The 15,010-nt window shown below is 31.8% G+C and overlaps 2 protein-coding genes across 2 annotated transcripts in view; one reads left to right on the forward strand and one right to left on the reverse strand.

The window, feature by feature from the left end:
• The first annotated feature begins 1,267 nt into the window (after positions 1 to 1,267).
• Positions 1,268 to 4,666, forward strand: LOC133192262 (profilin-1-like). The gene is made up of 3 exons (XM_061328261.1): positions 1,268 to 1,451; positions 1,732 to 1,909; positions 3,852 to 4,666. Exons 1-3 carry the CDS (start codon positions 1,335 to 1,337, stop codon positions 3,956 to 3,958), a joined length of 402 nt encoding a protein of 133 aa, XP_061184245.1. The 5' UTR covers positions 1,268 to 1,334; the 3' UTR covers positions 3,959 to 4,666.
• Positions 4,667 to 5,543: 877 nt separating this feature from the next.
• Positions 5,544 to 15,010, reverse strand: part of LOC133192254 (general transcription factor IIF subunit 2-like) — a 58,883-nt gene continuing 49,416 nt past the window's right edge. Inside the window, exon 8 of the mRNA XM_061328249.1 lies at positions 5,544 to 5,862. Within this exon, the coding sequence (XP_061184233.1) occupies positions 5,743 to 5,862 (120 nt within the window). The 3' untranslated portion in view covers positions 5,544 to 5,742. The remainder of the gene's footprint in view (positions 5,863 to 15,010) is intronic.

Below are 15,010 nucleotides of genomic sequence, written 5' to 3' on the forward strand. Positions count from 1 at the left end.
AAAGGTTAAGGTCATAGCAGAACTGTATCTGAAAAATGCATGTAAACATAAATAAGTTGCATGTCGACAAAAATATGTTGCATGTCAACATATTTATCTCGCATGTCAACATAACCAAGTTGCATGTCGACATAAATAAGTTGCATATCAACATATTTATCTCGCATGTTAACACAAATAAGTAGCATCTAGCATGTTGGATGTCACATGTAGGCGATATTGGATGTCACATGTACGCGATATTTGAGATTTTTGAAGATTTTTTATAATTTTTATTTGATTGCAATTTTCTTGCATGTTAACATAGTTATCTTGCATGTTCACATAACTATCTTGCATGTCAACATATTTATCTTGCATGTCGACATATTTGATAGAAAAATAACTTGCACACAATGGGCAGAAATATGCCACCATATTTTAGCTAATTGTTTATATTATTTCAATTATTTGTTTTATTTAATTTATTTAATTATTTTATTTGATAAATTATTTTATTGAATATTATTAATATTTGATTTTAAATTATTTGTCTTTGTCAATAATGATTGACACACAGATTAATACATGCTCTTCAAAGTTTAAAATCAGTTGTGGCATATTCATAAATGTATAATTAATAAATTATACATATGAATATCATAATAATTAAAACAACATAAAACTATCACTATTACATTTTTTTCTTAATTTTTTTTAATAATGTAATTAAATATAATAGACATATAAGATTTTAGATTTCTTGTGTCATACTACAACTTAGATACCTCTTGAGGAACGGGAATTTTTTTGTCTTAATCGTAAGATTTTTCGTGAAAGGGGGCACTGATTTATAAATTGAAAGTTTTCATCACGCCTACTACATGTAATTTAGTAATTATGACGTCACTATAAAATTACGCCAATCGTTTATGACTAAACAATTAATTCATGGTCATATGACGAACCTGTTTATACGCTTTGTTCAAATAGTGTTAACTTTTGCAAATGAAAATATATTGATTTGTAACGCGATTCCGTCTCCTTACCACAAAATATACATGTATAATGACCCTTCTATTGTTCCATAGCCTAAGTGCGTTGTGAGTACCCAGAAAAAATAGTGCAACATAAAACGTACTTTTAAGCAATTGTGTTTATTTCATTGAAGCCACTTAGAATTTTTGATATTTTTTTCAAATACTTTTTAAATTAATAGACTCTACTTTTAAAAAGGAAGTAATCATCGTCTTGTAACTTCCTGTCTGCGCATTAATATATACAGTGCCTCTCAGACTGTATCTCGTTTTCCTGGTTGACGGTTGTCGAGAACGGTTGGAATCTTTCTTCTCAAAATGAGTTGGGAAACGTGGCTGTCTCTCATGCAGAATGATGGAAAATATACTACTTCTCACGAATGTGGAATTTATGATACTCAAGGCAACGTCTGGGCAAAGACACACTGCTGTAATGTAAGTCAACGTGTTGAAGACGCCCCCAAATGGTCAGCCGCCGGCAAATTTTTAGCGGGTTATGACCACTTGAAGTGTCCTTTGGTTTAAATTTTAATGATGAAATTGATTTTGTACTTATCTGTTCAGATTAAATGCAGTGAAAGATTTTATAAATGCTGAACAACATTTTAATGATATTAACGTCTCAGAAAGTGGCGGATTCTTAAGGATGGTTGTAACTGATTAAAGTTCTATTTTATACAATGTCAATGACCTATTTTTCTCTCGCTTTTTTCAGTTAACAACATCCGACTTTGTAGACCTGAATAAGTTATTTAATTCAGGGATGGAATCTGGTGTCACAAGTGCAACTTTAAACGGCAAAAAATATATCATTATTAATGCAGACAAAGAGGCAAAAACTATAGAAGGGAAAGCTGGCACAGCAGGCTTTTGTGCAGCAAGGGGTCAAACTTGTAAGTCTGTTTTCCTCTTTCATGCAAGAGAGAAATACTTTGTTTTATTACTCCATTTTCCTTGTAAAGGCATCCATTGTTTAGCCCATTATGAGGAAGTAATTTCAGTAATGTATCGAGTCATTTAAATAAACTATAACAATAAACACCCTTTAGCAATTTGTGGAAGAGTGTTTGTTACATTGTGAAAAGGCCAAGATACTGTTGCAAGAAAATGCATAATAAGAAAATCGTAATGAATTTTGTTCAACAATGACTAGATAAATATCATTTATTAATTTACATTCAAAATGAAAACTGAGATCATTAAAATATGTATGGAAAATGTGTATTGGCAATGTTCTTTCAGTGAAACAAATTCAATAATAATATGTTGACGGTGTGACCGTTAGGGTGAGCGTAGATACCTTTCAGTTTTAATTTAGATCGGGCTTGTCAAACTGCATGTGACATTTGCTACGTCTAGACTCTGACGTCATATGATGTCCTATGTATGTTATATTACCAAAAACGAAGTCTGAACAGTGCTATTTTTAATCAAAAACGTTTAATCTACTATCTGTCTGCTATATATCCATTAAATCAAGGTGATTTTATATTTTGTTGAATTTTTATTGCTACTGCGAGAATGTGGTTTGTGGCGAGATGCAATTCGCTAAGCATTATGGGACCACAGGTAACTGCGGAAAAAAAATTCACTTTGATCAATGTGCAAAGTCCGAATTTTCTCTTCGCCCAGGCGTTGCTTTAAGAGCTCGCAGTGACGAGCCTTTGCGCCGCTCGCTATTAATACCTTGCCAGTTGATGACTGGCATATACACACTTGAATAGTGTAAGAAATTTAAAGTTTAAAAAAATTAAGATACCATTCAAAAAAAATCAGATGACTTAATTAATAGGACTGACTTGTCACAATTCATTTATATCTTTGGAGAGGGAGGGGTGTAAAACTATGTACTGATGCCACTGTACTCTTAATGTGAGAAGTTTTTTTAAGTATATTTATAAATAGTACTTGATTTGATTTTAGAAATTCAAAATTAATGCACTGCTTATTGTATAGTGATGAGTGTTGCAGTGCACATACATTAATGGTAACATTTTTTGTAGTGGGGTTAAAGGTGGGATATACTAACTGAACTATAAAAAAGTATTGGACACATTACAGTCTTCAACAAATCCCGGGAGTCCGAAGCCTGGGACTTGGTTAAATTGGAAGGGGGCATGTGGAAATTGCATACTTACAAGCCCGAAGGGCATGTAAATTCTGAGGCCTAAGCCTCCGTATTATCAAATTAAATAATACTAATAACATAAAATGTACTTAAAAGTCTGATTTTTCATCTAAAGTTGAGCACCAAATAAAATTTTAACGATAGTTTATTCTACCGCGATTTCCAAGGAACTCTTTTGCAAAGGAGACACAAAAAGTATACACGTTGAAAATAATATGTGACTTCCAAGGAACTCTTTTGCAAAGGAGACACAAAAAGTGTACAGGTTGAAAACAATATTAATGGCGAGACAATAGATCGATAAAAATGAATTTCGGATCATTTCCTTGGCATGAAAAGGCAAATAAGAATAAAATTACTTGATAAAATTCTGGGCATGTAAATATTTGTTCCGGCTAGCATAATAAGTGGTTAAACCTGCCCAAAGGGCATGTACTGAAAAAAAGATTTGGCGAAGACTGACATTATTAGCCCTTTCACGGTAACTGCGGTACTACTCTTTTGCAGGGCAAATTAATAACGTTTGGTGAAGTTTTTGTTGATAGATAATTAAATGACTTATATTAAACAATTGCTTTTACGTCATATTTCACCAAAATATATCATTTTGCCCTGCAAAAGAGTAGTACCGCAGTTATCGTGAAGGGGTCTATTAGTCATATTCTAGGCATACAGAGTTTAACGGTGTTCTTTTCTTGTCATTTCAGTCACACTTGTGGGCTTTTACAACGATGCATCTATACAGCCAGGAAACAATAAAAAGCAAGTGGAGCATACAAAAGGCAAACTTGCTGAAGCCCTTGGCCAAAACTAGAGAGGAGTACTGAGACATTTCTAACACCAATACTGTTCATGCTGTTTTCTATTCTATACTGACATTTCAGTGGACTTGTAGGATATCAACTGTTCACCATCTAGTCTCTGTCTTGCCAGAAGGAAATGTTTTCTGCAGGGAAATTATAAGCTTCCAGAAATCCTTTACAGCGAAGGGAAAAATATTGTTTGTTTCAGTTTTCAGTGCAATTGACATTCAGGGGGTTTTGTTTCTGTAATTTTGTTTCTTTTGAGTAGAATTTGTGTTTCATTTCAAGGTAAAGTAGTTGTAGATAAATTGTAGAAAAAAATTATATATTTAAATTCAGGAAACTAATTTTTTTGTCAGTTTTTTTTTTTTTTTTTTTTAAATTTTACATGTTTGTTATATTGCATTTTTGTTTCCAGCAGTGATGTTTTGCCTAGTCATATACCAAAAGTAACCATTTGTAAAGGAAGTAATGCATTTAATGTTTACATATTAAGATCATTTAACATCATTCCAGAGTCCCATTCCAGTTTGACAAGGATGCAATGGAATTGAGATCTTTATAACTTGCTATCAACACGTTTAAGTGTACATGTATATTCTGAAATAAACCAATGATTTGCACATAGACCGTTAAGAGATTGTTCAATTTCAGTAGAACAGACATTTAACTTCTTTTGTTATTCTTTTGGACAATAAATTATCCTATCTTTGTAATAATTTTTTTTTCATGTTGAGAAAATTATACATCACTGAGCCATGGTCATTGTTTCTTGTAAGGTAAAGGATTTGTTGTTGTTGACATAAACAAAATATATACAGTAGAATATACAATGCACCATTCAGAAGGAATCTGATTACCAACTTCCTAACATCAGTGTCTTGGGTGACAGTTATGGATGCTTTATTCAGTGTTGTTTTTCCTGGTAATTGGAGAAAATTTCGTACTTGGCACAGAATCATCAGTGATGCTGATCCCTGTCAAATGTGCACTTTGTACTACGCCATATTCCAGCTGTTACCTCAAAGTACATTGGTAAAAATGATACTTATAAATACAACAGGGAAGGTATGAATGGTGCCTTTTTTCTAAAAAGTGATCCATTTTCAGTTGTTCTGAATATTAATATACCAGGTAATTAAATTTTGGATCTTTACTCATATTCTGTCAAGGAACTTTGATAATATTAGGAAGTTCTGAGATTTTTTGTGCACTCAAAACTGCAGTGACAGAGTATATGATGTGGTACTGGCACCACTTCTCCATTTTAAGTGCAGTGACAGAGTATATGATGTGGTACTGGCACCACTTCTCCATTTTAAGTGCAGTGACAGAGTATATGTTGTGGTACTGGCACCACTTACCCATTTTGAAGGTTATACCTCACCACGGTTACCTAGTCACAGGAAAACTACCTTCTAGAGGAGGGGGGTGTATAAAGCTGATGGCAGTGCTGCTGGTCTTGACAATTAAATTTTCTTCTGAAATGCTGCACAGCCTTAATAGGCCCCAGAATTTAAGTTGTTTATAAATCAGACTAATGTCTACAGAGATATTGATATAAAATACATGTACCAGAAGGGGAAAAAAAAAACGATATGTACATATATTTATTGACTTTAAGAGGATGAACAATGTCTCCCTCAGTTTTCAACTTGTCCATTCAATGTTTGACACTATTGAATTTAAAGTCAGTTAAAGATGAATGTACAAATTTTGTTGAACATTGTTGGATTCACTGATCAAACTACAAGAACCAGTCAAGATAGCTTGACCTAGAGGTCACAGTTGAAGGTCATCCTGATGAATGCTGTTCTTTATAATGGCGGTACTCAGGCTTTAACTCCCACATGTTACGATGGGGTGCCTTCATGTTGTAGGTACAAATCTCCTTTAAAATTTCTTTCAAATAAGTCTGAAAAAGTAAAAGACAAACATTGAAAAAGACAAACAATACACTTGCAATGTCGGTGGAAAGCATGTCACTACCAATTTTACGATGACAAAAATGCTAAGTCAGCTGTTTTACAAGGACTAATAAAGCTGTTTTGTACTGGGTAAAAGTGCTGAATCAGTTTTTGTCTTTCATGATTAGACAATTTTTAAAAAAATTATTGATGCAATTTTAAATTAGTTTTTGTGGAGTTTCTAAAACAATTACATAGGGGGGCCTAAATATGAAATATTAACTAGTTGGATTGAAGACTGTCAGTTTATGTAATGCTCATTCTCCCTATGTAAAAATAAGGGCATTACACTTCATGAGTTAATATGATAAACAGGAAACTGAGGTCCTGAAATGTCTTGGTGTGTCAACAAAGGGTACATGGTAATTATCTAGATTAGCTTTCTCAGTTCTGTGTCATCTGTAGATGGGCATGTCGTAAATCCTGAATGATTAAACAAGCCTTGTCTAAAGCAGTACGGTCATGATAATAAAGGGTCCAAGTCACAGCCTTTAATATCTGGACACTTAGATTAAGTAATTTAAACACACCTCTAACAATTACATTCAATACTGATTTGTTTTTGTAAGATAATTCTGCTGTTTGTCCTCTGGTACTTCTCTTTATGTACAAATTTTTAGTTTTCAGACTTGTTCAATTAAATATATTATTTAGTAATTTGCTGAACAATGTTCAATTTTAACAGGAAATGAAGCTAGCTTTTATACATTTTGTGAGAGCCCTGCACACACTACACAATTTGGTGAATAAGGGAACTAGAAAATTCTAGATACACTAATTCCTCATCAACAGGAAGTTATAATAGAGAAAAGACATTTAGGCCATTCCAATTTTTCTCTATGTTTAGCGTCCATGTGCGCCTTGATTTTTGACACCCCATAGCAGAAAAACAAACAAAATCAGGGTCCTGAAATTGATTATTCTGGTCGAAATCTTTGAATTCTGTCATTATTTGTCTACATGTTTGTCTACAATATGTCATATTAGGTTACTGGTATATTTGAAGCATTTCATACATTCATTTTACTAAAGAATAGATCTTTCTACAACAAAAATAGATTTAAGTCATATATGGCATATTTTTTGATAAATTCAGGTAACCAATTAAAATTAAAAAAAAATCTTTCTATTTATTTTTTATTTTATTAAAAAAAAAGGACTTTCCTGTAAATTACACAATTTAAATCAATCATGTTTCAAAGATATTAAAAAATTAAAAACAATTAACTGATTTATTTACTGACTCCACCTTTAACAGACAAATTTAAAGTCATTTTACTATAGAATCGTGAGGTAATTCAAGCTCAAAATCGGTGGAAATTTTAATTTGAACATAAATAACGTATATCATGTATATTTACACTCAATCTCTTATTATTATTTTTCAAGCTCAGATACGCCATACATACGGTAGATCTAATCAGATCAAATCCTTTGAATGAAATTATTTTTATGATTATAAATTCTGTGTTCCATTTTTTGTTTTTGTGTTTTTTGCAAATAGGTAAAGTAGGTTTTTTAAAGAAGGGTGGACGCTAAACAGAGAAAAAATTGGAACGGCCTTATTTCATGAACAAAACTGAATTGGAGGTGGAACAGGAAAGACAAACCAGGAAAATTCCAGAAGAAAACATATTTTAAAACAATGTTCAGAAAAGGGATATACATGTATTAAGAAGCTTAAGAAGTTTCATATTTTGCAAGTGCCCAAGCCAGCTTAATTCAATTAAATCATTTTTCAGATGAGTTGAATTATTTGAGAATCTGTCCAAAATGGATTCTTTTGTTTTATGCAATGTGTATACAAACACTGCAGCCAAAATACTTCTGATGTAAAAAAAAAAAATCTTAATCATTTTATTGCATGCAAACAAAAGGCCGATAGGCCATGAAGGTAACCAGAGTATTACAAGTTCCTCACACTCTATCCAACTGACAATCCATATTCTTGAACTCTGGATCAATGTGAGATTAATTTTAGTTTACAATATGGTATAGTTCTTTGTTAAATAGCACACTACATGGAGTTTTTCTCGGGTGCGTATCATTAGCGCTAAATTTTCATTACCACTACATACTCATTTAACCACTACAAAAAAGGTGAAAATACCGCTACATTTAAAAATATACATTACCGCTACATTGCCTTTTTCGCTGGCCAGCGGATTATGCATGTACAAGATTGATTAAAAGTACAACAAATACGTGTACATGCATAAAACCTGTTTCCCCTGCTCACCACGGGGAAGTGAAAATAAGACTGATCAGAATGTTTTTGGTTTTTTTTCCAATTTTTATTTAAAATCTCTTTTATTTAATAAAACATTTTAGAAGTGTTAAAACCAAGCATTGTTTATGGATAAAACTCATAGTCTTTACACAATTGGTAGACCCTTTGAAGGTTATTTTCTTGACATACTGCTGTCTGGAAATCTCTTATATGAATTTTTATGAACAGAACATACTAGTATTCCGTGCCATTGCTGGCTGATTTGATATGTTTCGGTAATGAGTTGTAATCGGCATTAGTCTTATTGATAAAATGTAGTGGTAATGATCATCCAAAATTTCGAAGAAATGTAGCAGTAATGTTGACCTCCCTTTGTCTCATAAATGCTTAAGAGTAAAAAAAGGTTTTTTTAAAATCTAGAATAATAAACTTAGTCTTAATCTGGGGTTTGAACCTTTGGAGACACAAGATTCACAAATTGCTGTGAGGTGCAGAGCTCATAATAATAACACATATATATTGCTTCTTCAATATCCAGGAGTGCAGATTTTCAAAGTCCTAATGGACTTCGCTCTAACATGGAGTCTGTACCTTGAACTCAGGGTGAATTTCCTGATTTATATACTGAATTCCCTGATGTTTACCATATAGGACACAAGAACTTTGTAATTTTGGTTGAGAGAAAACAGTTCATTTAAAATAATCATGCAAAAAGTATCATAAATATGATTCTTAAGACAGCATTAATTTTTATTCTTCCTGTCCAACCCCTCAAGCCCAGGGGGAATGGGGACATGAAAATGATGTTCTCCTTCATTTATAATATTAAAATGGTCAAAGTATTTGAAAAAGAAGCTAAAAACATTCCAAAATTTCTGAACAATATTTGATGTAGGACAGCAACAGGTGACTGCCTCTGGTGATTTAAAAATTAATTTCAGCTTTTTGACCTCATAATCAAATAAATCCCAGAGGATTTGCAGCATAAGCTATTCTTTTGACACCTTAACCAGAAATGCCTTTTCCACAAAATTTATTTCAGATTAGCTAATGAAAATCCTAACCCAAACCAATTCTATGATGTGTAAACCAAGTGGGACATACACAAATTGGTTGTGTGTTTATTTGACAAAATGTTGCCTCTCTGTTCTTCTAAAAACCATAAGAATTGTTTTTGATTTATATCTAGTGAGTATTTGAAGTTTCCTTTTCCTTGAAGTACTTATACTCAATACTTGTACTAAATTTTCAGTAAGCTCTTAAGACCTAAATACGGAAGTTCCTTATGTCTTACCCTGTATTTATATATACATTGTGTATTATAATAATACATACAGTGGGTGGATTAAAAAAAAATGACCACCAAACTGATTTTTTTTGGCAAAATTCAACTATTTATAACATATTTTTCACTTATATCATCATATTGCAAATGCATTCTAGTTTAAAATCCTGAAGTGGCAATAGAATAGACAATTGGATTAAAAAGTTTCAGAATTTTTATGAGTAAAATTTCTTTTGAAAAAAGAAAATATCATTACACCTTAAAAGACTTTCGAAAATACATAATCACAAGAAATTATAGTTTTTTATGCTTCAAAATGGTAAAAGGGGTATAAATGATTAAATCTAGACCTTGAATGAGTATCTTCTCTTGTACATGTGACAAAAAATTGGCTTTTTGATTGTTATTTTACATTATTTTTTCAATTCTGGTTTGAAAAGTTTTATTATGAAAAAAATATGAAGCAGTAAAATTCCACAAAATTCACTTTTTTGTCCGTTCAAGTCAATTCTTTAAATCTAAGCCAAAAAAGAATTGTTATATACGAGTTCTCTTACAAAAAATACTAGATTTTGGAGTGACCCTATGTTACATTATTGTGTTGCACTCCTGACATCTGATATGTATTTTATTTAACGTTGTTTTAAAAATTATAACACACAATAACCCACTTTTACTTTGTAAATCAATTTGTCGTGTTGATATTTTTCATCGTTTACGACAGGTTTTTCATATTTTGAAGACCTTAAAACATGATTATTTGCAAAGTGTAATATATATAAATTTTATTTAAAATATATGTGAAATGATGAAAACTATTCCCTGAATTGACTGTAAAATTTCTGTAATTTGTTGATAGACATAGTGTTTTGAACATAAATAGTATCAAGCATTTTTTTTTTCAACTTATTTTTTAGTAAAGCTAGTTAAAAAGCATCGGTAATTATGAAACAGTTTTGTTGCACTCCTGACTGCAGTAAAGTTTAAACTTAAAACCATAGAACACAAAAATTCATAAAGTGTTGGCAACATCAAGTGGTAATGAAATTGTGCAATACTTATAGTCCAATACTTCATAATTAAAACAGATGAAAGTATTTAAAATTCGCATTTTATCTGGAATTATACCCTATTTTATGCCCAAAAAACTAGCTTAAATGTATATTTAGAAGATAAAATATATTTTAAAGCATATTTTCCATTAGAGGACAAACACAGTAACCCACCAGAAAAATTCTACTCATCATTTTCTATTTATTTTTATTCTTAGTGGATGATTTATAATTCTAACATATTTGTTGCACTCCTGACCAAAAGCACTGGGGCCTTTAAAGTAGAATTGTGAAGTGAAAATTACAAAAGAACTTGTTCTGTTGTTTCAGTGAAGTTGAGGAGGAATTACTTGAATTTAATGACAATGTTTTAGTGTGTTTATTTTTAACGTTCATTAAAAAAATCACAAAAAGATAAAAACACATCTGAATTGATAAAATTGAAAAAGGAAGAATTTTAATAACAAAACTATCAATAATTTAGCATTAAATTATGCAAAAAGATCATTATTAATTAATTAATACCTCTAAGCATGAATAGAAGTCTTTTCGACACACAACTTGAATCTTTAAAAAAATGTGTTGCAGTCCTGACCATAGAAATATGGATCTTAAGCACAGACAGATCCTGTAATTGATAAATCTATTTGGTAAAAATGTTCTTTGTGTCTTTATTTTCCAAAATAAAAATCAGAAAATCATATAATGATAGTAGTTTTTTCATGCTTGGGAGCAAAACATCAAATGTTGCACTCCTGACATTATTGGGTATATGCACATATACTTGACTCTCATTAATGCTTCTTGTGATTTATATATCATTTTTAAGTTTTAAAATGTATATCAGTTATTATTTTACACTTCCAAAATTTTTTTTGGTCTTAATTTTCTATCAGAATTTTACAATTGATGTTTTTTTGGCAACACTACATTCTATTTCGTATGCCTTCTGGCATTCTCAAGTTGACATTGAATTTCTATTCTTAGTTTATCACGACAGAGCCTACTTCACAGCCGAGTGATTTTCTAAAGAAAATTCACCCGGCTATTGTCTTGTTCCATATAAAAGCCCCTGTGCCTTTCGAACGCGTTCTCTTTTTACAGCTTAACAGAAAATTTGACATTTATTGAGAGATAATCAGGGTTGGGAAATTATGCAAATGGATGTAGAGTATCTATATTATTATAGACATATGTTACAATATATGATATTCATAAAATAGGGACGGGAAGGTCAACTCTCGAAGCCGTCAGGCTTCCTTATAGAATGACCCTTATCCTGCACATCGGAGATGCTTGGATAAGGGGGACATTCTATTTCGTATGCCTTCTGGCATTCTCAAGTTGACATTGACACTTCATACATTCATTTTTTTCCAGATTTATACTGCATTAGACTTCGTTATCTGAGTTTCTGAGTTGAGACTTTTTGAACATAATGTCGGACGAGGAACCTTCGACTTCGAAGGGTCGTTCATTACATACTGATGACATAATGCAATTATTTGCCTCCGACGATGAGGGCAGTTTTTCGGGGTTCGAATTAGATAAAAATAACAACAACTTGGCTGATGAATTATTAGACCAAGCATCTCAAAACATGTCAACTTTGCCCCAATGCTCAAATAAACTAACCGGAAGTGCGAAAGGCACGCGAAAACGTAAACCGGGGCAATCTAAAACCGGAAAAAACCCCAAAAAGCAAAGAGTGAATAAAGAGACTCTTTGGCAAAATAAAATCGACGAAGTCTTGAATCATGTATTAGAAACGGCAAACTTGGCAATTAGAAAAATAAACGAGAGTTCACAAGAGGTTATTACTAATAGAAATGAAAACCAATGTACTATCAATGACCAAAGCAAGTCAAACTCAAATACAAATGATCAAAATGACCAAAGTATGTCAAATTTTTCAAATGACCAAAGCATGTCAAACGAAATTGAGTCTCACCATATTTTTTCTGATAATGAACAACAAGATTTAGAAAATGACAATGAAATTGATGATTTTTTGAGTGAACTACCAAAAATTTTTGAAGATGATGAAAAGTTTGGCGAGGAAACAAATGAAAACATTGCAAAAATGGTGCAATCCATAGTTAAGAAAAAATCTGATGTTAAGTCTATTATCAAAGAGTTGAAAATTCCTTCAAATTGTAAGGACCTGTCACCCCCAGCTGTAAATTCAGAAATTTGGCACTTTTTAGACAGAAACATAAAAACTAAAGATTTAGGTTTGCAAACTGTTCAGAAACTTTTGGGTCATGGAATTGTTCCAATTATTAGAATGGCTGAGGAATTAAAAAATAAGTCGCCAGATTCAAAAAAGTTGAAAAAATGTATTTCAGATTCTCTAACGGTGCTTCTGAATGCCTTCTTTGAAATCTCAGTTAATAGAAGGCTCTTAATGAAACCCTTTATTGACAAAAGATACCATCAATTATGCAATCGCAATGAAAAAATTGGGGATAACAAGTTATTTGAAGATGTGGGGAAAAGACTTAAAGACATAAATGATGCACAAAAAATAAATAGGAATTACTTCTCAAAAAACTTTCGAGGAAGTCGGGGCAGCAGGATAATTGCAAACCCTCAATCCAGTTATGCATATGGCCAGAGAGGGAGATACAGAACAGGACAGTTCAATTACACAGACCAGAACAAGAACTTTGTTCGGGGATCAAGAGGCAGGAGAAATCTGCGCAGAGGTTACTACAATTAGAGGTAACTAATTTCAAGGCAGGCAGCCTAAAAAATTTTATAGATAAATGGAAACATATAACAGATGATGATTGGATATTAGAGACTATTTCTGGGTATAAAATAGAATTTGAACAAGAACCTGTTCAAAACTGTATTCCAAATACTCCAAATTTTAACAATACAGAGTGTGCATTGATTGATGATGAGGTTGAAAAAATGCTAAGCATGGGTGCAATTGAAAAATCTCAACATGAGGATAATGAGTTTATTTCAAATATTTTTCTCGTAAAGAAAAAGAATGGAAAATTTAGACCTGTTATTAATCTGAAAAAATTGAATAATTTTGTTGAATATCATCATTTTAAAATGGAAACTTTACAACATGTTGCAGAATTGCTTAAACGAGACGCATATTTTACTTCGGTTGACTTGGAAAATGCATATTTTTCAATCCCAATTCATCATACTTCAAGAAAATATCTCAAATTTATTTGGAGAGGTACATTATTTGAATTTACTTGTCTTCCTTTTGGCTTGTCAAGTGCTCCAAGAGTTTTTACAAAAATAATGAAACCAGTATTTTCATACTTGAGGACTATGGGGATTTGTTGTTTTTATTATATAGATGATTCATTGAATCAGGACTTGGATATAAACAATTGTAGATCAAATGCAGAGCTTTTAATAAAAACACTAAAGGATTTAGGATTTCATATCTATTCTGAAAAATCGATGCTTTTTCCTTACCAACAAATTCAGTATTTGGGATTTATAATAGATTCAGTGAGTTTCAAGTTTTTGTTACCTGATGAAAAAATTGAAAAGATTTTACATCTATCTTCTGATATTCTGAGAAAAGATCAAGTTTCAATTAGAGAAGTTACAGCTTTGATTGGTTTATATAATTCTGCAAGTACAGCAATACAACTGGGCCCATTGTATCATAGATATTTAGACAGGGACAAATGTACAGCGTTAAAAAATAATTTTCAGAATTATGATAGAAAAATGATTATTTCTGAAGAATCAAAAAGTGAGATAAACTGGTGGATTAAAAATTTAAAAGATTACAATGGTAAAATAATAAGACCAAGTGCTCCTCAGATATATATTGAGTCTGATGCATCATTAATTGGCTGGGGAGCAATACTTAAAGATGGAAATTTCACACAAAATTCCACACAAGGCAGATGGGATGCTAGGGAGAGTTTGTTACATATAAATAAGCTTGAGTTGAGAGCAATCTATTTTTCCCTGCTTGCCCTTTGTAAATTTTACAATAATTGTCATATCTGTGTGAAATCGGATAGCGCAACAGCAGTGGCTTATATAAATAGAATTGGGGGATCTGTTTTGTCACTTTTAGAAGAGACAAAGAATATATGGAATTGGTGTTTCAGTAAAAACATATTTATATCAGCAGTGCACATTCCGGGAAAAAATAATAAAATCCCTGACTACTTGTCACGAGAGTTTAATGATTGTACTGAGTGGATGTTAAATACAGATGTATTTCAAAAACTATGTAGAAGATTTTTTAAACCTAAAATTGATCTTTTTGCATCTAGACTGAATACACAAATACTTAATAATTATGTATCTTGGTTTCCCGATCCAAATGCAGTTGAATTTGATGCATTTTCTTTGTCATGGAATAATATAATTGATCCATATATTTTTTCACCTTTCAGTCAGATGGCAAAAGTATTGCAGAAAATAGAGGACGAACAGGTAAAAAGAGTGCTATTAGTATGTCCATTATGGACAACTCAAATATGGTTCCCCAGGTTGCTAGCGGCTTTAATAGACTTTCCAGTCAAGCTACC

This window comes from Saccostrea echinata, unplaced genomic scaffold (assembly GCF_033153115.1).
Source record: "Saccostrea echinata isolate AGI-Se365-2 ecotype Australia unplaced genomic scaffold, CSIRO_AGI_Sech_v1 ptg000001l, whole genome shotgun sequence".
NCBI lineage: Eukaryota > Metazoa > Mollusca > Bivalvia > Ostreida > Ostreidae > Saccostrea > Saccostrea echinata.